We start from the raw sequence: 24142 nt of genomic DNA, 5'->3' as shown, positions 1-24142 counted from the left end.
TAATCCCAGTGATAATAAAAGTATTTGAGACCAGATCAGTTAAAATAATATGACTTGAGCAAAATACATTATACTTGTATTCCTAGTTTAATGTGTGATCATTTGGTCTTGCATATATATAACTTTGAATTTTTGAATAGATATAGCCAATGTTATTATATTAACCCTGAATGTGCATGTTTTAAGAAACTTGAGCGTGGTGAGAATATGGAAGATGACGAGACGTTCGGCCAGGGAACAGGGGAGGCCCGGGATAGCATCTCACATCTCCGAGACATCGGGTTCGGCGATCTTGCTGTCAGGGTCAGTCTCAGCTGATAAATCATGTGACTAGATTAGCTCCACCTGATTGGTCACCCTCTTACACCATCATTTTAGTGTTATTAACGACTCTGATATGAAATCCTTGTAAATTAATAATAAAAAATCAATGTATATACATGTAGTTATGAAAATGCAACTTACAAATACTGTATTGCCAATGATTTTCAAGATGAGACATATTAATTGTAAAGAAGTTTAGAAGTTAAACTGCATGACAAGTTTAGACTCATTTGAAATACCAATTTGACAAGAGTGTACAGGTACATGTAATACAGTGTTGTTGTGTTGTAGATCTTCAGTTTTGTAGACATAGCCGATTTGGCACGGTGTTCCCGAGTGTGTCGGTCCTGGAAGGTGATCACCCAGACACCTGCTCTGTGGAGTCGGGTATGTATAATACACCCTGTATCTATTACACAAACAGGGTAGTATACCGGTCTCCACTACTTTATGTCCAATAAGTCCCTCTTTTTTTTCAAAACACAATTTTTTTCACATTATGTCTCCCTTTCAAACTAAAGCTTTTAGTTTTCCTTAATTCCAGCTTTATGCTTTCCAATGGGAAAAGTTTCATAAATTTCCTTGAAATGAAGACTGTATGTGAAATAAGGCTGAGGAGTGGTGTAAATATTATTGTTCAAATAATATTTTTTCCTAACAATTATAAGTAATATATGTATTTCAATGTTACCTGATATATACGACTGGTTAATTGTTATATATGTATTTCAATGTTACCTGATATATATACAACTGGTTAATTGTGCTGAAATCAAGATGGGGCATCTATATATATATTGTGTTTGTACTCATGCAATCATTGTTAGTTAATTATGTATTTATGTTTTGTTGTAGCTGGATTTCTACAAAGTCAGAAACAGGTGAGAATATCCACTATCACTATCTGTATGTATAGCCTACAGTATACGTAAAACATTTCTCAGACTGTCTGATATTATTTTTTTTTTTTGAATAGAGTTGTTCAGACCTTTTTCCTTTGTAATACAGTGTTCTTGTGTTGTATATCTTGGTTTTGATTTTGATGTTGTAGATTTGAAGAAGAAATCTGTAAAACAAAACGTAATTTTCTTTAATGTATTTTCATATAAAGTTTGTTGTCTGCGCACCTCTTCCCTTCAAAATAGCCTCTATGATCTAGATCACAAGAACACGGGATATGTGTACACTGTACTGGTATAATATTATTGTTGATCTGTCAACATGTAGATGTATTAAATAATTAGTTAATGCTATGTGTTAAAATATATCCAAAGATTCCATTGTACACCTATGAAAAAAGAGTACACAACAGTTGTTGATCATATTTAAGTCCCTTTATTAAATCAATACCATAAATGTAAAATAATATTTTAAGCTGTGTTTAGTTTGTTTAACTCTATAAGAGTGTTTTGTATCTATTTCTGTGATAAGATGATGTTAGAAGTCACCTTTGATATTCTATGAAAGCCGTATGTTGTAGTAGTTTGTAATAGTTGGTCTTGTTGTTAAGCTGCTCAGTAACAGATTAAAAAAGGGATTTCCTCTGGGGTTTTTTTTCCTCATTTCTCCTTTGTTTGTTATTTTTTTTGTAATATATCCTTTGCAAGTTGTTGTCATTGATGTCAATACCTGTAGGTGTAAGGTCAGAGGTCAGACAGTTCTAAGGACTAATGTAAAATGTTGAATTATTAAGTCAAAATTATTATCAATATTTCTGCAATTTTTAGTTAAAAACAGATTGATTTTTGTAAATGCAAGAAGATTTTGAGTCAGTTATCAAGATGTTAACTTATCAACTTATGTTGATATATATCTGTTTTGTGTCCAAACATGTATGTGTGCCCCACCCTATATAATGTACATGTGTTCATGTGCCCTCATGTAAGTGTGTTTGTGTTACTGCTACGCCATATATAATGTATACTTGTATGGGTTTGTGTGCCCCACCTTATATGTGTGTTTGTGTGCAGTACATATGATTTCAGTGTTATTTGATTTTGTGCACCTTACTTTTTCATTGTGATGTGCACGGCATTTGTTGCCTGCGTCCAGAATGCTATATGGGTATGTTTTGATGACCATTATGAATGCTTATTGTTGCTGTGCTTATGTAGGGGTATAGTGCTAGATTTGCATGTCTGCTGTGGAGTTTTAGGGCCTGTCTGGAATGTATACACAGTATATTTAAAGTTTAAATGTGAGATACTGTAGAAATCATCACAGAATTATATGCAACTTGCATGTGACATCCAGTGTACTCTGAATTAGATAAAACATCAGTATTGAACAGCTACTATACTGTAGATACGGGTCAAGAATATATATCACACAACATCAGTATTGAACAATTACAACTACTATACTGTAGATACGGGTCAAGAATATATCACACAACATCAGTATTGAACAGCTACTATACTGTAGATACGGGTCAAGAATATATCACACAACATCAGTATTGAACAGCTACTATACTGTAGATACGGGTCAAGAATATATCACACAACATCAGTATTGAACAGCTACTATACTGTAGATACGGGTCAAGAATATATCACACAACATCAGTATTGAACAGCTACTATACTGTAGATACGGGTCAAGAATATATCACACAACATCAGTATTGAACAGCTACTATACTGTAGATACGGGTCAAGAATATATCACACAACATCAGTATTGAACAGCTACTATACTGTAGATACGGGTCAAGAATATATCACACAACATCAGTATTGAACAGCTACTATACTGTAGATACGGGTCAAGAATATATCACACAACATCAGTATTGAACAGCTACTATACTGTAGATACGGGTCAAGAATATATCACACAACATCAGTATTGAACAGCTACTATACTGTAGATACGGGTCAAGAATATATCACACAACATCAGTATTGAACAGCTACTATACTGTAGATACGGGTCAAGAATATATCACACAACATCAGTATTGAACAGCTACTATACTGTAGATACGGGTCAAGAATATATCACACAACATCAGTATTGAACAGCTACTATACTGTAGATACGGGTCAAGAATATATCACACAACATCAGTATTGAACAGCTACTATACTGTAGATACGGGTCAAGAATATATCACACAACATCAGTATTGAACAGCTACTATACTGTAGATACGGGTCAAGAATATATCACACAACATCAGTATTGAACAGCTACTATACTGTAGATACGGGTCAAGAATATATCACACAACATCAGTATTGAACAGCTACTATACTGTAGATACGGGTCAAGAATATATCACACAACATCAGTATTGAACAGCTACTATACTGTAGATACGGGTCAAGAATATATCACACAACATCAGTATTGAACAGCTACTATACTGTAGATACGGGTCAAGAATATATCACACAACATCAGTATTGAACAGCTACTATACTGTAGATACGGGTCAAGAATATATCACACAACATCAGTATTGAACAGCTACTATACTGTAGATACGGGTCAAGAATATATCACACAACATCAGTATTGAACAGCTACTATACTGTAGATACGGGTCAAGAATATATCACACAACATCAGTATTGAACAGCTACTATACTGTAGATACGGGTCAAGAATATATCACACAACATCAGTATTGAACAGCTACTATACTGTAGATACGGGTCAAGAATATATCACACAACATCAGTATTGAACAGCTACTATACTGTAGATACGGGTCAAGAATATATCACACAACATCAGTATTGAACAGCTACTATACTGTAGATACGGGTCAAGAATATATCACACAACATCAGTATTGAACAGCTACTATACTGTAGATACGGGTCAAGAATATATCACACAACATCAGTATTGAACAGCTACTATACTGTAGATACGGGTCAAGAATATATCACACAACATCAGTATTGAACAGCTACTATACTGTAGATACGGGTCAAGAATATATCACACAACATCAGTATTGAACAGCTACTATACTGTAGATACGGGTCAAGAATATATCACACAGCATCAGTATTGAACAGCTACTATACTGTAGATACGGGTCAAGAATATATCACACAACATCAGTATTGAACAGCTACTATACTGTAGATACGGGTCAAGAATATATCACACAACATCAGTATTGAACAGCTACTATACTGTAGATACGGGTCAAGAATATATCACACAACATCAGTATTGAACAGCTACTATACTGTAGATACGGGTCAAGAATATATCACACAACATCAGTATTGAACAGCTACTATACTGTAGATACGGGTCAAGAATATATCACACAACATCAGTATTGAACAGCTACTATACTGTAGATACGGGTCAAGAATATATCACACAACATCAGTATTGAACAGCTACTATACTGTAGATACGGGTCAAGAATATATCACACAACATCAGTATTGAACAGCTACTATACTGTAGATACGGGTCAAGAATATATCACACAACATCAGTATTGAACAGCTACTATACTGTAGATACGGGTCAAGAATATATCACACAACATCAGTATTGAACAGCTACTATACTGTAGATACGGGTCAAGAATATATCACACAACATCAGTATTGAACAGCTACTATACTGTAGATACGGGTCAAGAATATATCACACAACATCAGTATTGAACAGCTACTATACTGTAGATACGGGTCAAGAATATATCACACAACATCAGTATTGAACAGCTACTATACTGTAGATACGGGTCAAGAATATATCACACAACATCAGTATTGAACAGCTACTATACTGTAGATACGGGTCAAGAATATATCACACAACATCAGTATTGAACAGCTACTATACTGTAGATACGGGTCAAGAATATATCACACAACATCAGTATTGAACAGCTACTATACTGTAGATACGGGTCAAGAATATATCACACAACATCAGTATTGAACAGCTACTATACTGTAGATACGGGTCAAGAATATATCACACAACATCAGTATTGAACAGCTACTATACTGTAGATACGGGTCAAGAATATATCACACAACATCAGTATTGAACAGCTACTATACTGTAGATACGGGTCAAGAATATATCACACAACATCAGTATTGAACAGCTACTATACTGTAGATACGGGTCAAGAATATATCACACAACATCAGTATTGAACAGCTACTATACTGTAGATACGGGTCAAGAATATATCACACAACATCAGTATTGAACAGCTACTATACTGTAGATACGGGTCAAGAATATATCACACAACATCAGTATTGAACAGCTACTATACTGTAGATACGGGTCAAGAATATATCACACAACATCAGTATTGAACAGCTACTATACTGTAGATACGGGTCAAGAATATATCACACAACATCAGTATTGAACAGCTACTATACTGTAGATACGGGTCAAGAATATATCACACAACATCAGTATTGAACAGCTACTATACTGTAGATACGGGTCAAGAATATATCACACAACATCAGTATTGAACAGCTACTATACTGTAGATACGGGTCAAGAATATATCACACAACATCAGTATTGAACAGCTACTATACTGTAGATACGGGTCAAGAATATATCACACAACATCAGTATTGAACAGCTACTATACTGTAGATACGGGTCAAGAATATATCACACAACATCAGTATTGAACAGCTACTATACTGTAGATACGGGTCAAGAATATATCACACAACATCAGTATTGAACAGCTACTATACTGTAGATACGGGTCAAGAATATATCACACAACATCAGTATTGAACAGCTACTATACTGTAGATACGGGTCAAGAATATATCACACAACATCAGTATTGAACAGCTACTATACTGTAGATACGGGTCAAGAATATATCACACAACATCAGTATTGAACAGCTACTATACTGTAGATACGGGTCAAGAATATATCACACAACATCAGTATTGAACAGCTACTATACTGTAGATACGGGTCAAGAATATATCACACAACATCAGTATTGAACAGCTACTATACTGTAGATACGGGTCAAGAATATATCACACAACATCAGTATTGAACAGCTACTATACTGTAGATACGGGTCAAGAATATATCACACAACATCAGTATTGAACAGCTACTATACTGTAGATACGGGTCAAGAATATATCACACAACATCAGTATTGAACAGCTACTATACTGTAGATACGGGTCAAGAATATATCACACAACATCAGTATTGAACAGCTACTATACTGTAGATACGGGTCAAGAATATATCACACAACATCAGTATTGAACAGCTACTATACTGTAGATACGGGTCAAGAATATATCACACAACATCAGTATTGAACAGCTACTATACTGTAGATACGGGTCAAGAATATATCACACAACATCAGTATTGAACAGCTACTATACTGTAGATACGGGTCAAGAATATATCACACAACATCAGTATTGAACAGCTACTATACTGTAGATACGGGTCAAGAATATATCACACAACATCAGTATTGAACAGCTACTATACTGTAGATACGGGTCAAGAATATATCACACAACATCAGTATTGAACAGCTACTATACTGTAGATACGGGTCAAGAATATATCACACAACATCAGTATTGAACAGCTACTATACTGTAGATACGGGTCAAGAATATATCACACAACATCAGTATTGAACAGCTACTATACTGTAGATACGGGTCAAGAATATATCACACAACATCAGTATTGAACAGCTACTATACTGTAGATACGGGTCAAGAATATATATCACACAACATCAGTATTGAACATCTACTATACTGTAGATACGGGTCAAGATTATATATCACACAACATCAGTATTGAACATCTACTATACTGTAGATACGGGTCAAGAATATATATCACACAACATCGGTATTTATAAATATACTTTAAACTGCTAAATTTTTGCAGTCATGCTTTAAATAAAAAAATTGTAAGTATTCAAATTACAAGACGAACATAAACAGATGCATTGTGCATACAGTGTATAACATAAGTGATTGTCTGAAGGAAAGTCTACGAGATACCAGAATTCAATATCATCTCTGCTTACCAATAAGAGAAACAGCAAATACCACCAGAATTGTTATTCACAGTAAATAAAGCTGTCGTCATTGAAAAAAAAATCATAAATAATCATAAATTTATTGCAGAAACAGTATGTCCTGGGATTGATTTTCTGTGTTAGTACTAAGACTTTGCTTTGAGTGCTGGTGGAGAAATGCTTTAAAAAGGTAGCTGGAGAGCTTAGTCATTAGGTACACAGTAGCTGAGTGCTTTGAAATGGAGGAGGTAGAATGTAGAGTTTGGTGACGTGGAGTAGTACTGCCAATTAGACTTGGTCAGGACGTGTTACCTGCATTGTTTGAATACATACAATGTACTGTAGACTAAGAGAGTATGGTAGATAACTATAATGGTATATTAAGTTCTGCTTTGAAGAAAAGCCTTACATTTTTTTTCTAATTGATTACAGGGTATTCTCTTTTTCAAAAGAAAAAAAAATATGATAACTTGTTTTCAACAATTTACATTATAAATATTTTTGCAGCTTTAAGTTTTTACTAAAACCAAAAAATAGGAAATATATGTACAAGAAAGTGAAAATATAACCATGAAGCGGAAATTATAAAGAGAATGTGTATGAAGTTAGAATATTTTTTAACAGGAGCAGAGGAGAATATTCTTTATTTGATCATAATAAAATATGCTTTGATATTTTCTGGGCCTAGTACGTTTGTACTATTCCCTTACCAGAACACAATGTTGAATCATGTTTTGTACATGTGTGTTTATATCTGTGACAATGTATTATTGTGTTTATATCTGTGACAATGTATTATACATGTGTGTTTATATCTGTGACAATGTATTATTGTATTTATATCCGTGACAGTGTGACTGACCAGATAACTACCCGCCTCCTGGCTAAGTGTAGGCCATATCTCATTCACCTCAACCTTCGAGGATGTGTCAAAATCACTGAGCCCACCTTTGTCAGTATTAGTGAGTGTCGTAACCTTCAGGACCTCAACCTCTCGGAGTGTAAGGGTCTTAATGTGAGTATAAATTTATATTTTTTATTTTCACTAAGTTTTTTTAAAAAGAATCTATCATCCCTCTGAGTATTATAGAGTTTAGATAGTAAATAATAATGATAATAATAATAATTTGAGGTTCTTATATACCGCTTTATCACAACCTAGTTCGTAGGTCGTCTCAAAGCGGTTCACAAATTATTATCGGTGATTATAGGGCCTTTGCAACTAGCCAGTACATTTCTCAACTCCCTTGGGAGCATACAGCCGGAGCTGCCATTTCGGCGCAAACAGCTAGCATTCAACAATTCTAGCACTGCCCAACCACGTACTCATTTACAGCTGAGTAGACTGGAATAAGCTGAGTAAAGTATCTTGCTTAAGGATACAACACATTGCCGTGCCGTGGCGCGAATCCGCAACCCTTCGGTCACGAGCCCGGCGTCCTACCACTGGACTATACCGTGCCTCCTAAATATGTAACATGATAGATTTTCAGCCTATATTTATGTAAACACCTTGTTAAATTTGAGCCTTGTTTACTAGTGTAATAATTGCCCCTCTCAATGAAGTTCAGCCTCTGTCACTTATTATGGACTTAAACAAACAGGAAAATTAAGTAAACTTGATCTTCCGTAAATGTTTATGTAAACCAATGTTTCAGCGAAGAGTATCTAACCTGGATTTTTTGTTGACAGGATGAACACATGAAAGTGGTTGCCAAAGGATGTAAAATTCTGTTGTACCTAAATATTTCTCATACTGGTGTCACAGACGCAAGTCTTCGAACCATTTCAAAGTGAGTATACCATATGTACTTACATTATATATCTGTAGGAGCATATACTTGTGCTGGCATGTCAGGTAGTATCCGTATCATTTCAGTGGGACTGTATACACTGATGTATATCTTTGGTATTACTCTGTCCCTGGTCATTAAAAGGTTATTGTCATTGTCTGTACATCCTTACTCCCCTAATAGGTACTGCGCCAACCTCCAGTTCCTCAGTATGGCCTCATGCTGCAAGTACACAGACAAGGGTCTCCAGTATCTGGCATCAGGAAAAAGTAATAAGAAGCTGGAATACCTGGATCTCTCTGGCTGTCTGCAGGTAGGTCTGTCTCCACGTCAACATATATCATCTTCAGTACTTCTATAAATACCTGGATATCTCTTGCTGTCTACAGGTAAGTCTGTCTCCACGTCAACATATATCATCTTCAGTACTTCTATAAATACCTGGATATCTCTGGCTGTCTGCAGGTAAGTCTGTCTCCTTGTCAACATATATCATCTTCAGTACTTCTATAAATACCTGGATATCTCTCGCCGTCTACAGGTGAGTCTGTCTCCTTGTTAACATATATCATCTTCATTACTTATATAAATACCTGGATATCTCTGGCTGTCTACAGGTAAGTCTGTCTCCTCATTAACATATATCATCTTCAGTACTTCTGTTAATACCTGGATCTCTCTGGCTGTCTACAGGTAAGCCTATCTCCTCGTCAACATATATCATCTTCAGATCTGTAGTAGTAAATGTATGTTACTTTGCTGTTAGTAACTGCTTGTTACATTGTACCTAGGATATTACCTGGTAACTGTTTTATACTTTTTCTACATCCCATTGTTTGATGTTTGTTCCAGGTGACTCCGGAGGGCTTCCAGAACCTGGCCTCTGGTTGTTCAAACATACATACCCTCATCCTCAATGACTTTGCAACATTAAATGATGACTGTCTTAAAGTAAGTATTTTTATATATGGCTGTCCATAAAGTTTTTTAATGTTTATAAGTGAAAGACATCCTTTAAAAGTGAATGATCATTCAGTAAGTTTTGTTATAATAGATGTACACAAGTGTAAGGTTCAAGATCTATTCATCACAGAACATATTGCCATTAGATTTACAAGAATGTAGATATAAGGTTTGGTTGATAAACTAGCTGACTTCAGATGTACAGCTTGGCAACATTTTGTTCATCATATATGTCACTGACACGTATGAACCAAAAGGTATTCATTGGTATAATTTGTGAGTGTCATTCTTAAACATACAGATCAGTCATACAGTGTTTCTTTCAATGTACCCTGATTGACATTTCTTTCAATGTACCCTGATTGACATTTCTTTCAATGTACCCTGATTGACATTTCTTTCAATGTACCCTGATTGACATTTCTTTCAATGTACCCTGATTGACATTTCTTTCAATGTACCCTGATTGACATTTCTTTCAATGTACCCTGATTGACATTTCTTTCAATGTACCCTGATTGACATTTCTTTCAATGTACCCTGATTGACATTTCTTTCAATGTACCCTGATTGACATTTCTTTCAATGTACCCTGATTGACATTTCTTTCAATGTACCCTGATTGACATTTCTTTCAATGTACCCTGATTGACATTTCTTTCAATGTACCCTGATTGACATTTCTTTCAATGTACCCTGATTGACATTTCTTTCAATGTACCCTGATTGACATTTCTTTCAATGTACCCTGATTGACATTTCTTTCAATGTACCCTGATTGACATTTCTTTCAATGTACCCTGATTGACATTTCTTTCAATGTACCCTGATTGACATTTCTTTCAATGTACCCTGATTGACATTTCTTTCAATGTACCCTGATTGACATTTCTTTCAATGTACCCTGATTGACATTTCTTTCAATGTACCCTGATTGACATTTCTTTCAATGTACCCTGATTGACATTTCTTTCAATGTACCCTGATTGACATTTCTTTCAATGTACCCTGATTGACATTTCTTTCAATGTACCCTGATTGACATTTCTTTCAATGTACCCTGATTGACATTTCTTTCAATGTACCCTGATTGACATTTCTTTCAATGTACCCTGATTGACATTTCTTTCAATGTACCCTGATTGACATTTCTTTCAATGTACCCTGATTGACATTTCTTTCAATGTACCCTGATTGACATTTCTTTCAATGTACCCTGATTGACATTTCTTTCAATGTACCCTGATTGACATTTCTTTCAATGTACCCTGATTGACATTTCTTTCAATGTACCCTGATTGACATTTCTTTCAATGTACCCTGATTGACATTTCTTTCAATGTACCCTGATTGACATTTCTTTCAATGTACCCTGATTGACATTTCTTTCAATGTACCCTGATTGACATTTCTTTCAATGTACCCTGATTGACATTTCTTTCAATGTACCCTGATTGACATTTCTTTCAATGTACCCTGATTGACATTTCTTTCAATGTACCCTGATTGACATTTCTTTCAATGTACCCTGATTGACATTTCTTTCAATGTACCCTGATTGACATTTCTTTCAATGTACCCTGATTGACATTTCTTTCAATGTACCCTGATTGACATTTCTTTCAATGTACCCTGATTGACATTTCTTTCAATGTACCCTGATTGACATTTCTTTCAATGTACCCTGATTGACATTTCTTTCATTTTACCCTGATTGACATTTCTTTCCAGCCCATCACTGCCAAGTGCTTTAAGTTACAAAATATTTCCATACTGGGCTCTCCGCTGCTTACTGATGAATCCTTCAGACGTTTAGCCCAACGTGGAAAACTAAAGAAACTCCGAATAGAGGGTTAGTATAATGTTTCTTTTGACACTGACTTTTGTAACAGAGTCGCAACAGGTTTGTTTTGAGTTGCAGTAAGTTTCCTGCATTCTTACGTGTGTTTGAATCAGGTATATTTGTGGCAAACCGGTGATAAAACTGCCAGTTAAAAACAACTGCATAGAAGAAAAAAATGTTAAGCAGAATTTTGCCAGAGAGTGCTTGGTGGCACATTTCTGGCTACAGTTTCTGGCAAATATTGTGTATGCTATAGCACTGCTTGCTGTAAACTTGCCACAACCTTCTGATTTCTATCGAGGATAGAAACAGACATGTTTAAATTTCTTGTAATACCATTCCATTTGTGTACCCAATTTTGCTTGATAACAATGTTAAAGTTATCATAGAAAAACACTGATCAGCTTTAATACTTGTATATTAATTTATTGTCCCTGACAGGTAACCATAGAATATCTGACCAGAGTCTGAAGGTGATTGGGAAGAACTGTACCCAGCTGGAGCACATCTATGTGGCGGACTGTCAGAAACTCACTGACCTGTCCTTGAAGGCCCTTAGTAACTGTAAAAACTTGGTCGTGTGTAACGTGGCAGACGTAGTCAGGTGAGACGTCGTCAGGATGTTATCACTTTCATTTTATGTTTAAATTTTGTCTAATATTTCCTGAAACTTTACAATAAAATGTAATCATACAACAGTCATTTATCACTGAAAAATTAGATATATTTGTACATTTTTTCCCTGCAATTTTTTTTACCAAGTTTGATTCAAGTTGATAGCTTTGCTCTTATGTAATTTCAATTGAGTATAAATCTAATTCTTGATGTTGCTTCAGAAATCTAATTTGTGTTGTTTTCCATTTTCAAGCTTCTCTATGACATCTCAGAGTCTAGCTTACTTATAAATGTTTTAAGAATTTACGTGTATTATAAGTAGCTTTTTCTTTAGTGAGTCTAATTTTGGGTGTTCTTTCAGGGTGACAGACAGTGGAGTTAAAGGCCTGGTGGAGGGGCCAGCCACACAGAAGATCCGCGAGCTAAACCTCACCAACTGTATTCGTGTTGGGGATATGTCACTGATCGCCCTCAGGAAGTGGGTATTCTTGTCTTCTCTGTTACGTTACTATTGATATAGTCACAGTGTGTAAGGGAAATTGAAACCCAATTTTCTGCAATATAGCAAATGCGAATTTTTTTTAGTTTTAAGTTGCACGAGTCGTTTGCAACGCATGTTTTGATTGGATACAGACCATGTTCTAATTTGCGATAGAATCATGATCAATCCTGTTAATCTCCACCCATTGCACTTAAGCCACCCCCCATTTCTAACTAAAACAATATGGCATCAAGCTCATCTCTTAGCGACATTCCGCTGATAAGGCTAGCAGGCAACAAAAAAGAAATGACTGATGAAATGTATTTGTTGAATAAATCAAAAAGTAAAAAAGTAAACAGTCCTTGTTCTTACCTCCATATATTACTGAAACGTTTGTTCCATTCGTGTGTAGGCATCTAGCTAGTTAGATCCAAAATCAAATGAAACATTTCACATGAATTTTGCACAAAACTATTCACAGATCTAAACAAATAATCACCGATTTTGTCGATACGCACAGATTAGCATGCATACTGACATAGAAATGTAAGAATTTGGTCAATAATAATCCAAATAAATGCTTGGATGTTTCTGTAGGGTGATAAACATGAGTTACTGAAAAAGTTACTATCTGAAGATGAAGACTGTCTTTTTAAGTTGATCAAGCTATATTGAATTAAAAAAAAAAAGTTCTTGGATATCTAAACTGCTCTGAACTAGATTCTTTTGAAAATTGAATCCTTATTTTTGCAATCTTTTGGTACATATGCTCATACATTAATATCAGGAGCTTCTTTTGCATATGTACATGTAATCGTAGGTTAATAATTATATATGAACCACCAGGTGTCCTGAGATTGGTAGAAGTCATGAAGATAATTTAGTGTTGGTTTTTTTAGGCCTGTTTGACAAGTGATAGAAGTCATGAGGGTGATGAAGAGTTTGTGTTTGGTGCTTAGGTGCCACAGAAGATTTAAGAATATTCTTGTGTTTGTCGTTTAGGTGCCACAGAAGATTTAAGAATGTGCTTGTGTTTGGTACTTAGGTGCCACAGAAGGTTTAAGAATGTGCTTGTGTTTGGTGCTTAGCTAGGTGCCACAGAAGATTTAAGAATGTGCTTGTGTTTGGTTCTTAGGTGCCACAGAAGGTTTAAGAATGTGCTTGTGTTTGGTGTTTAGGTGCCACAGAAGAATTAAGAATGTGCTTGTGTTTGGTGTTTAGGTGTCACAGAAGAATTAAAAATGTGCTTGTGTTTGGTGTTTAGGTGCCATTCGCTGACACACCTGAGTGTGTGTTACTGTGAACACATAGCAGAGGCGGGAGTGGAACTGCTTGGTCAGATACACAGTCTTACCTCCATAGACCTGACCGGCTGTAACTGTGGCGATAATGTAAGGGCAAATCATACCATTTAAAGCAAGAATTATACATATAAAGGCAGTCAAAGAGTTCCTATTTATATCATAATGTGTTCTGTCATCAATGTATAAGATATAAGAATGTTTATTTCAAACTGGATGTCAAAACAGCATTACATAAGTTCTGAATACAGAATTATTTCAATAATAAAGAGATATGCAAAAACAACATTATAATTTAATAAAACTTGTAATTAATACAGCTAAATGTCACAAGTTTGTAAAGGTAGTACATGTATTGACAAGATCAAATAGCAAAGAAAGTAAACACAAAACAATTACGTGCATAATAACAGGAATGTGTTAGTTTTGTTTTTTAGTCTTTTAAGCATTTGAAAGGTACGTTCCAAGATCTATATAAAATGTTCAACAATTTTTTCATCTGTTTTATGATAATGAAAATATAGGCGATTGTTCATTTTTATTTGTGCAGGGGTTATCTGCCCTTGGCAATAACTCTCGCCTGAAGGATGTGACCCTGTCGGAGTGTACTTCGATTACAGACCTGGGTCTACAGAAGTTCACCCAGCAGTGTAAGGATATTGAACGCCTCGACCTGTCACACTGTGTGGTATGTCTGTCCTCTCATATTCTGTACACTATGGTTATCCTTCATTACATCTACTTACCTTGTACATGTATAAAGCATCCTTGCAGTGCTCATATTAACTTATTATTCTGTAATTGATTTCAATTTCAGTTTTTTCATTATATTAATATACTCCTTTCATCTATAAATCTTCTGATATTCATAATTAAGATTCAAACTTATTTCGGTTTATATATAGTACATGTTTGATTTGTGTGCATGGTACGTTTGAATAGGCATATTTATGTAAGATGTAAGATGTATGATGATGTAGTGATTCATTGAAACAGAAATAGATATATATATGTATATATGTATATACTTGATTATATTTGTAGGGAATTACTGATGGTGCAATCAAGAACCTGGCGTTTTGCTGTAGAATGTTGAATGTGCTGAATGTGGCTGGATGTAAGCTGGTGAGTTGTAACCTAATAGTGTTATATTGATGGGTGATAAATACTGATAATGTTAAGTGTATTTACTCGGTTGAAGTGACTAGCCTGAGTGTATAGTACATGTACCTGTATAAAGTGTAATGTTGCATTTACTTGTTACAGGTGACTAACCTAAGTATCCAGTACCTGTCCGGAGTTTGTCACTATCTCTACAGTCTTGACATCAGTGGCTGTCTCCTCGTCACGTATGTATAGAATGAGTTAATAGATAAAGATACTATATACTTTCCCCCCAATTTCAGGGCATTACATTTCAATACTATTTTTTTCCAAAATGTCAGCAGACAGTGTCACATTCTTTGAGAAAATGTATCATTATACCTTGGGGCGCAATGAAGTTACAAGGGTATACAGGAATCAGTAAAAATGTTTTGTCCGGACAACTCCTTCTAAAGTAATGGACCGATTTCAATGACAGTTTCCCGATATGATAACTATTATCTAAAGTTGTGCATCATGATCCATTTTTTTTTTTTTTTTATTCTGACCCTTTTTATGAAGTTATGGACCTTTGTTAAAAAAATCCTGAAAATGTTTGTGCGGACAATTCCTTTATCAAGTAATGGACAATTTCCAGATAGGATAACTACTATTTTAAGTCGGCATCAGTATTATTTTTTCATTTCGACTAATTTTTACGAAGTAATGGCCGTTTCTTGAAAAATCGTCGACAACTCCAAAACTAATGGTCCAAATTTCAATGAAAGTTTTCATATATGATATCTACCCCCCTGATATTGTGCATTCAAGAAGTATTTGTTATTCATTCCGACCCTTTTAAAAGGAGTTGTGGCCTCTTATTGAGAAAAAAAAATGTCCGCCACCTAAATTATGGGCCGATTTCATTTAAAGTTTACGGATATGGTAATATCCTAGACGTCATGCATCTAGGTGGGTTTTTTTTTTATTCCAACCCTTTTTACAGAGTTATGGCCCTTTGTTGAAAAATGCTTGTCCGGACAATTTTAGAACATTAAATGAAGTGTGCATTGCTTGGGATGTGATTTGTTAAATTAAGTTACAATTTTTATGTATAAGAAAAACTATGACCGTATCTAATACAGGTTTGTGGAAAGTGAATAATGTTAAAGGTATGGAAGTATCTTACACGGTTGTAAAAATGATTAATGTTATGAGTCAATCTGTTAATTTACAGGGAGAAAGCATTGAAGTATCTGAGGAAGGGTTGTAAAAAGCTGCACAATCTCACCATTCTGTACTGTAAAGGGATACCCAAGTAAGGATGAACATTACTTAATACATACCACCAGGTGTCAGATACTGGATCTGTCATGTCTGATAAAAGATTGGGAGGATTCATCTTATAACTGATCATGATCTTTAGAACATCAAATATTTCTAAATTTTATGTCATATATGTCATATTTAGATTTTTAAATATATGTTATCATAAGTTTGTTATCAATTCTCATTTGGAAAGTGTTTTCATTTTCTTTAAGATGCGTTTATTTCCTTGTTTGTCTTTTTGCATTGCCGATTTGATTTGTTTGTCTTTTTGCATTGCTGATTTGATTTGTTGCAGATCATCAGCACAGAAGATGATGAGAAGTGTGGAGGTTGTCAGGTACAGTAATGAGGACATTCCCCCGTACTACGGTTATGTGGGATGAACAGACAAAGTGAATCGGGGGAAACACCAGGTTAGACCTATAGCTAATCGGGGACAGACAACGGAGACAGATACTCAAGCTAATGTAAGCAATATTGTGCTGAGATGTAGCTGTAATCCCAGTGGACAGCATTGTGTTATCACCGGACTGATCCCAGCGACAGACCCTTAGCACGTCAGTGTCTGTATAATTTAGTCTGTGATAGTCATCTTTGTATTTCACTTCAGATAGCAAATATCTCCACCTGCAACTATGGCCCTCTGCACCCATTTATATATATTCTTCATCAAAGATAGCATAGACTGATCTGTGTATGGGATAATAGTAGGCTCGTTTACCACAACATGTCACCGCTGAGTACTTGTCGGTATAGGTGGTCTGTGCATTCATGTTAATATTCTTCTTTCATTCCAGGTTAGAGTCTTTTGTTCTGTTTTTCCTGTATTCTTTTAATACATCAAAGTGCAAAGCATTTATAATGGTTTTTTAATATTGAACCAAAGACTACTGGTTTTCATCCAAAAGATACATTAATTGAGCCAAATAGCAATGTTGTTTTTCAGTATAAGTTAAATAAATATACAGCACTAGTACTGCCAGCTGAAAGAACAGTGACTTTGATGTAACACACATACTAGTGATGTAACACACATACTAGTGATGTAACACACATACTAGTGATGCAAGTACCCTGTGATATATAGACCTGTGCCTTTGTAACTTACAACTGCAGCGCTCTCCTGAGTATCATATTGAACCATCCATCACTACTTCCTGATATGACATCACCACATTCTCTTGAAGCAACTAGAGGACATGATGCTCTAATGACATGGTGCAGGTCATGTAAAAGACGTTTCCTCATCCGAGAGACATGTACAATAAACTTATGCAAGACATGTTATGGTCTTCATTGTTCTTATTGTAAACTGACTGTATGATTCGCTGGATCCATTCATTGCTATGTCCAGTTACCCAGAAATACATTCCGTGTATGAATTACTATTTATGAAAAATGATCATGTTGTATTGTCGTATGATTTGCTTTGATATTACACAAACCGTTTCTCACGTGAAATGGAAGACCTTTCTTCGAAATGTCTCAATATTTGGACCATCTCCTTTTCTATGGTGTAGTTAAAATGTACATTAATCATGTAGCCAAGGACAACGGGCTTCATGCCATAATAAATGCTGAAATATCGCATCTGCAGTAATCAAATTAAACGTGAAGTCAACACTGGTATTGTTAAGAAATATGAAAGTAACATTTTTAGAAAATGATAAATAATGATATAAGACAATAGACTATTTCTGTACAGAGATGTCAAGATAAAGACACCTCAAAAGTTATTGTTGTCATGTTCCGTTACTAACTACATGTATTAATAACTAAACTAAATTAATGTCACGTGCATGCGACCATAGCCTTTAATTAGCAACGGAAAATAGCTAAAACTTCTAGAAAACAGTGACTTTATAAACGGTGTCTTGCTACAGAACCTGGAAATTCCATTTCAATGTCAGGTGTAGTTGTAATGTAAAACCGTTAAATCGATTCTCAACTCAAAGATGAATTCACAACTAAGAAATCAACACACCACTGAGAAATCGCCACCAAACTAAGAAAGCAGTGGGCAGTTGAGAAATCTATTTACACATGAGAAATGTATACCTTGCTATATGGCGAACGATACTACAACAACATGTACTAGAAAATATGTAGTTTGTAGATGTGAAGCAATTTAATGCTGGTTCGCAGGGGCGGGTCCAGGTGGGGGCGTAATGGGCGTACGCCCCCCCCCCTTTTNTAGCAAATAAAAGGTCCAAAAGATTTTTCGCCTCGCTCCGCTCGGCAAAAGATTTTATTCTACGCACCCTCTTTCAAATATCCTAGAAACGCCCCTGGTTCGTGTCTGTTAAACAATCGTTAGTACTAGGCTACACACGGGCATCTATTTCATTGCGTATATATCGTTCCAAGTGTAAACTTATCGTTTCGATGTATGTTGCATGCATTGCGATTTACTCGTGTTACCATGCTGTTATAAGAGATATTATATCGACGATGATGTTCAGTTCACCAAGTCCCCTTAAGGTGGTATGGTCTTCGTAAATTACAACTCCATTTTCAGTCATATCTTAGCATGTGGCTAGATATGAAGATTGAGAACATTCGACGACTTTAATTTAGTTAGTAAAATTATACATCGTGTTTTTAGTGTAATCTGAAATAAGGCTACTTCATCGACATTATGATCATGTACATGGGGTATGCGGAGCCTAATATCTCTTTTACTAGCTCATGAGAGGCGTACTGGCCTCAAATCAAAATGGTTGTGTCCAGTCGAACCCTTAAAATTAGTTAAAAAGTATTAAGCCTCGGTAGTGTATTTGGGAAGTATATGAATGAAATCTGAGAGTCATAAGACTTAGATTAATAAATGAACATCAGATAATGTGTCTTTCCATAACATCCACTATTGCAGTACTTGAGTTTGACATTTTGGAAATAATGTAGGACGTACCAACACTACTTGTTAGGCAAGGACATGTTACATAAAACTAGGTTACACGGCTCCCAGTTTCATATTTACATACTGTTAAAATAAAAGACGTTTATATAAAACTGACAAAGCAAAATTCGTTCTGTATCATTTTCATCACGGACTTCGATCTAATCTAATTCCGTGTTTTCATAAACAAAGTTCGAGTTAAGCTATCTGGAACATTATCTCCATAAATCTGTTTGATGTGAGTCTTTAAATATGACCTACCATTTGATTGGTATTTAATTACGATGACCAAAAGTTCAGGGTGCTTGTTGAAAATTAACATTGCCGGTAACACAGCAGGGAAAGGGTCAATAAATGATTTCTATAATTTGCAATAGTTCTAGGTATTCAACGCTATGCTACTGTCGAGGCAAAACGGCTGAAATATGCAGTGCGATTCTCTTTTGGCATAATATCTATTAAAAAGTTTCATATATTTGTCTTAGAGGGGTAAAAAAGTTATCTGTAGTGAATGTTACTTAAGTTTGAAGAAATGATCAAATAAGACCCAAATCAAACTCGCGACGAAAAAACTGTTGAATTAACTTTCTTTTAGCTGGACAAAATAACGTTCTCTTAATGAAACCATAACACCTCTTTATACAGATGTCATATTTAATTACAACTGTTTGTAAACGTATGATGAAATTGCATATCACAGTTATATGTTATACAAGGTATGAAATTCATGGACTGTCAGATTCTGGTTATGTTACATTCTGTGGCTCGGATGTGTACATCATCTAGTATCCTCTATTATTATTATTATTAGAGCCACTCCGTCTGGGACGCATACAGCGACTGGTTCCGACTCCATGACAACATATATCACTAAAGCGGCGGCAACCGTAATCGGTGTTACATTCTATCTGTGTACCTTGAATGAAATTTCGATGAGGACAGTCTCCTTGCTTCATAGATCCACCAGGAGCTGTAACCAAGCGACAAATTTAATATTATTCATATGCTATAATCGGGATTTTCAAGCAACATTCAGGAAGATAACAAATATTAACAATCCACAAAATTCTTGTATTTAATAATTTATCATTCCTTTGATCTACTGTTTCAGAATTTGAAAGGTTTCTTTTTTTTCCAATACGAATTGTTTTATATATTTTTGGCTCGAACAAGCAAATAAAGAGGGTCAGAATATGTCTATATGTTCGTGGCCGTACTTACTTTGCACACAGGTGTACAGCCTTGGTGAACCCTGGAATCTCGAACGTTCGCACACCTGCTCAAAACCGCATCTTGCTTCCTGTAATGACAATCATGTGTATGTTACTAATCCAAGTAAATTATTAATCAAATAAACTTATACAACATTATCGAAATAAATTGGGCATGCGACCCATACATTTCAGCGTACGATCGGGAAACTGAACCCCGGCTAACATGGAGAAAGGGGAATACCATATCAACAGCGTCAACCGCCTACCCTTTTAGTAAGTAAAACTTACTAAAATTGACCCATATTATAGGATGCTACACGTTTTCAACATCACTCTCGAATCGCACCAATATGCATACAGAATGGGCAACAGGTTTCGGGGAGGCTGGATTTATGTTGATCAGTTGTTCATCCAACTTCGAATATTGATGGATATATTTTAAAACAGTAAATTTGATAAAACCTTTCCTATATGAACATACGGTTTTTAAGACATTCAAGCTGAAATAATTGTAAATGAAGTGCATCCATATGCAGCGAGTATAATTATTTGAAGGCTTTACATTGTAATTTTGTTTTATGTTTCTATCATAATATTGTAATACAGAAATCTATATGGACTGTTTGTATAAGCATTATATATACTTTTAATTTACCTGACAAATCCGATGGAAGTATTTGAGGACGGTTGGGTCTCTATAGCGACCCGTTGGGGGAAATGGTTCATTTCCATATTGGCCAGCTATTTGGTGACATATAGACACCAACACCTAAATAAACAAAGAACAAAATTACAAATAACACAACTTTCATAAATTACAAAATTTATCTTTATAGAAAGAAAGATAAAAGACAAAAAGAAAATATGGTGTATGGTTTTCACGAGTACGAACTTTAAAACCACACTTTTATGCATCACACATCAATAGAAAATTCCTTTCTTCGTCAAAACATGAAATTAGTGTATTGTAATTAAAGACTGCACTTTAAAATGGTTTAAAATTTATGAAAATATCAGTTAGGAATAATCTTTAATCAGATGACAATATGTACATATGAATCGAAAAAGTTCTTAAAGTGAAACTCCCCTTGTTAATGCATAAAGATCATATTTAAAATCCACTTATAAACATATAAGGATAAAGTTTAACACCCCACCCAACCCTTCCTCTCCAACCATAAAGTAACAATAAACAACTCGTACTACCCCTGTTAATATATATTGAAACAACTTACGCTACCTCATACGCGATGGTAAGCAGTATTTAAACAAGTATTGTAATACACAGCAACATAGTTAAAGTATCTTTGTAACTAATTTTGAATCCGTATAAACTGCTTTTGTTTTAAATCTATGGTAGAATTTCAATCAAAAGTACTCAACTATCTGGCTCATTTAATTATGAAATAAAGAATAAACTTACCGTGATAAACAAAACAATGGTACTGGTTGCCATGTTGTCCTGCGTTGTAAGATATCAGACGGTTTCCCATGTAATTATACAATTAATTGGTCACGCTTGACTGACTCGTTAATTTCCCTGTCAACCACAACATAGTAATTATTCATTAAATCCCGGCTTTTCGGTTTTGATGACGTAAGTGAAATACCACAAGTTCGAATTTGTTTCCTGACACGTCAACAAATTACGTCTGGATGCTTGTGATGGATTTAATACGATCAGTATTATGACATCGTCATTTATAAAAGCTATTAAAGTTTTAAAATAAATTTAATAATATTATTAACACTGATTATTACACGTACACATAAGCCTTTTCTGGCTATGCTATGCATTTGGAATTAAGAAGATAGGATTTAAAACATAACATTTACGGAAACATCTTCAGTGGCATTTACATTATTATTTTATTTTTACATGTGAAATAAATTCTTAGTACGAAACAAATGTAGTTATTGTTGAAATCTCTTCACTAACTGTACATTATATTTATATTATTTTAGCATCCACTTGGTCAGAACCCTATCGAATATCATACATTTGAAGGTATGTTGCTTTTTGGAGGTAATTTTCACATATACCACAACAGAATGATAATAAAGACAAATAGAGACGTACATGATTGTGTAGGTATGGAAAAATACTCCAATGTATATTTCGCACAATTTCATGATAGTCTTGTATATCTTAAAAGGCATTAAATGAAAGACTGCAATACCAGGGAGACCATCCACAAATAATAATTTTCGTATGCTGACTGAAAATGTGAGCTGGCTCTTATTCAAGTACAGTTCACGAATCGATGAATATAATTGGTCACAAAGAGTGATATCACGTGTAAACATACATGTAGCTATAAAAGGGCATCTATACAGATCTCGACCGGCTATTAACACGTAAAGAATACGAAATCAGAACAACTAAACGAAGATATTAAATTATATGTTAGAACAAGCAGTATACGGCTCCACTTAGATAATAGTACGACTAGCTCTCTATTAGTCCATAAGTCACATACATTAAGCAGGAATCACATGCCACAAGACATACTCATACTTATTTCACCTACATAAAATCAACTGCTTGCATTTTATTTTATTTTATTTGCTTTTGTTTTCATATAAAGCTTGATGTATTGATGATTTTATCAGGACTGTTTAAATAACCTAACAAAGACCTTCAATTTCACATTCTGATATACATAATGTACCGACGATGTGCTGTCTTTGAATAACAAGAAAGTCGTTGACTTCATCGATCGTATATAACCTCCAGATCTCTTAATACAGCCTATTTTTTCGATCTTTACTAACAACATAACCAACAGGGACGGCTTATTACTAAGGTCTACGATAAACGTGACGATTTCGACTTTCCTATTGTGAAACTTCACTTTCTTGATAGCAACATGCCCTACATATGTTGGTAACATGTCTCAGTTGATTCGGTACTCAAAAATATCACGACTTTGGTGAAATATGTCGACTGCTGACTGGAAAACCTACAACACAAGGTTTCCAAAGATGCAAGTTGATGAAGACTTTGTACAATTTTTATGCCGTGGCGCAGCGTCCGTCGTCCGTCGACAATTTTTTTTTTAAAACCTATATCCTCCTAAACGCCAAAGAAGATTTCAATTCAATTTAGTCTGAAGCATCACTAGGGAAGGGCAATCATTTCCTAAATAAATGAGGTTGGTTCGACCTCTGAGGCAAGGGGGCGGGGCCCTGAATGGGAGGGAACTTAGCTTAATTTGCCTTAAAACGCATCTCCTTCTT

The 24142-nt window shown here is 35.0% G+C and overlaps 2 protein-coding genes across 9 annotated transcripts in view; one reads left to right on the top strand and one right to left on the bottom strand.

The window, feature by feature from the left end:
• The window catches only part of LOC110457894 (F-box/LRR-repeat protein 13-like), a 36432-nt gene extending 18618 nt beyond the window's left edge, over window positions 1-17814 (top strand). For 6 of the 8 annotated variants that reach the window (XM_021509393.1, XM_021509384.1, XM_021509352.1 and 3 more), the window contains 17 exons: window positions 187-303; window positions 616-711; window positions 1180-1205; window positions 2377-2388; window positions 8234-8396; window positions 9074-9174; window positions 9358-9487; window positions 10027-10125; window positions 11869-11989; window positions 12422-12584; window positions 12957-13073; window positions 14341-14467; window positions 14928-15065; window positions 15422-15502; window positions 15644-15726; window positions 16698-16778; window positions 17085-17814. In XM_021509393.1, the coding sequence (XP_021365068.1) occupies window positions 187-303; window positions 616-711; window positions 1180-1205; window positions 2377-2388; window positions 8234-8396; window positions 9074-9174; window positions 9358-9487; window positions 10027-10125; window positions 11869-11989; window positions 12422-12584; window positions 12957-13073; window positions 14341-14467; window positions 14928-15065; window positions 15422-15502; window positions 15644-15726; window positions 16698-16778; window positions 17085-17172 (1743 nt within the window). In that variant the 3' untranslated portion in view covers window positions 17173-17814. The remainder of the gene's footprint in view (window positions 1-186; window positions 304-615; window positions 712-1179; window positions 1206-2376; window positions 2389-8233; window positions 8397-9073; window positions 9175-9357; window positions 9488-10026; window positions 10126-11868; window positions 11990-12421; window positions 12585-12956; window positions 13074-14340; window positions 14468-14927; window positions 15066-15421; window positions 15503-15643; window positions 15727-16697; window positions 16779-17084) is intronic. The other 2 variants (XM_021509400.1, XM_021509359.1) reach the window with 1 other exon arrangement.
• Window positions 17815-20307: 2493 nt separating this feature from the next.
• Window positions 20308-22432, bottom strand: LOC110457935. The gene is made up of 4 exons (XM_021509425.1): window positions 22326-22432; window positions 21558-21671; window positions 20910-20988; window positions 20308-20658 (listed from the first exon to the last, which is right to left on the bottom strand). The coding sequence occupies exons 1-4, from the start codon at window positions 22356-22358 to the stop codon at window positions 20471-20473; spliced, it is 414 nt and encodes a 137-aa protein (XP_021365100.1). The 5' UTR covers window positions 22359-22432; the 3' UTR covers window positions 20308-20470.
• Window positions 22433-24142: the final 1710 nt, after the last annotated feature.

Source organism: Mizuhopecten yessoensis, unplaced genomic scaffold (genome assembly GCF_002113885.1).
Source record: "Mizuhopecten yessoensis strain PY_sf001 unplaced genomic scaffold, ASM211388v2 scaffold1171, whole genome shotgun sequence".
Lineage (NCBI taxonomy): Eukaryota > Metazoa > Mollusca > Bivalvia > Pectinida > Pectinidae > Mizuhopecten > Mizuhopecten yessoensis.
Note: the sequence above shows the minus strand (reverse complement) of the source record. Positions and strands in the feature narration are given on the sequence as shown.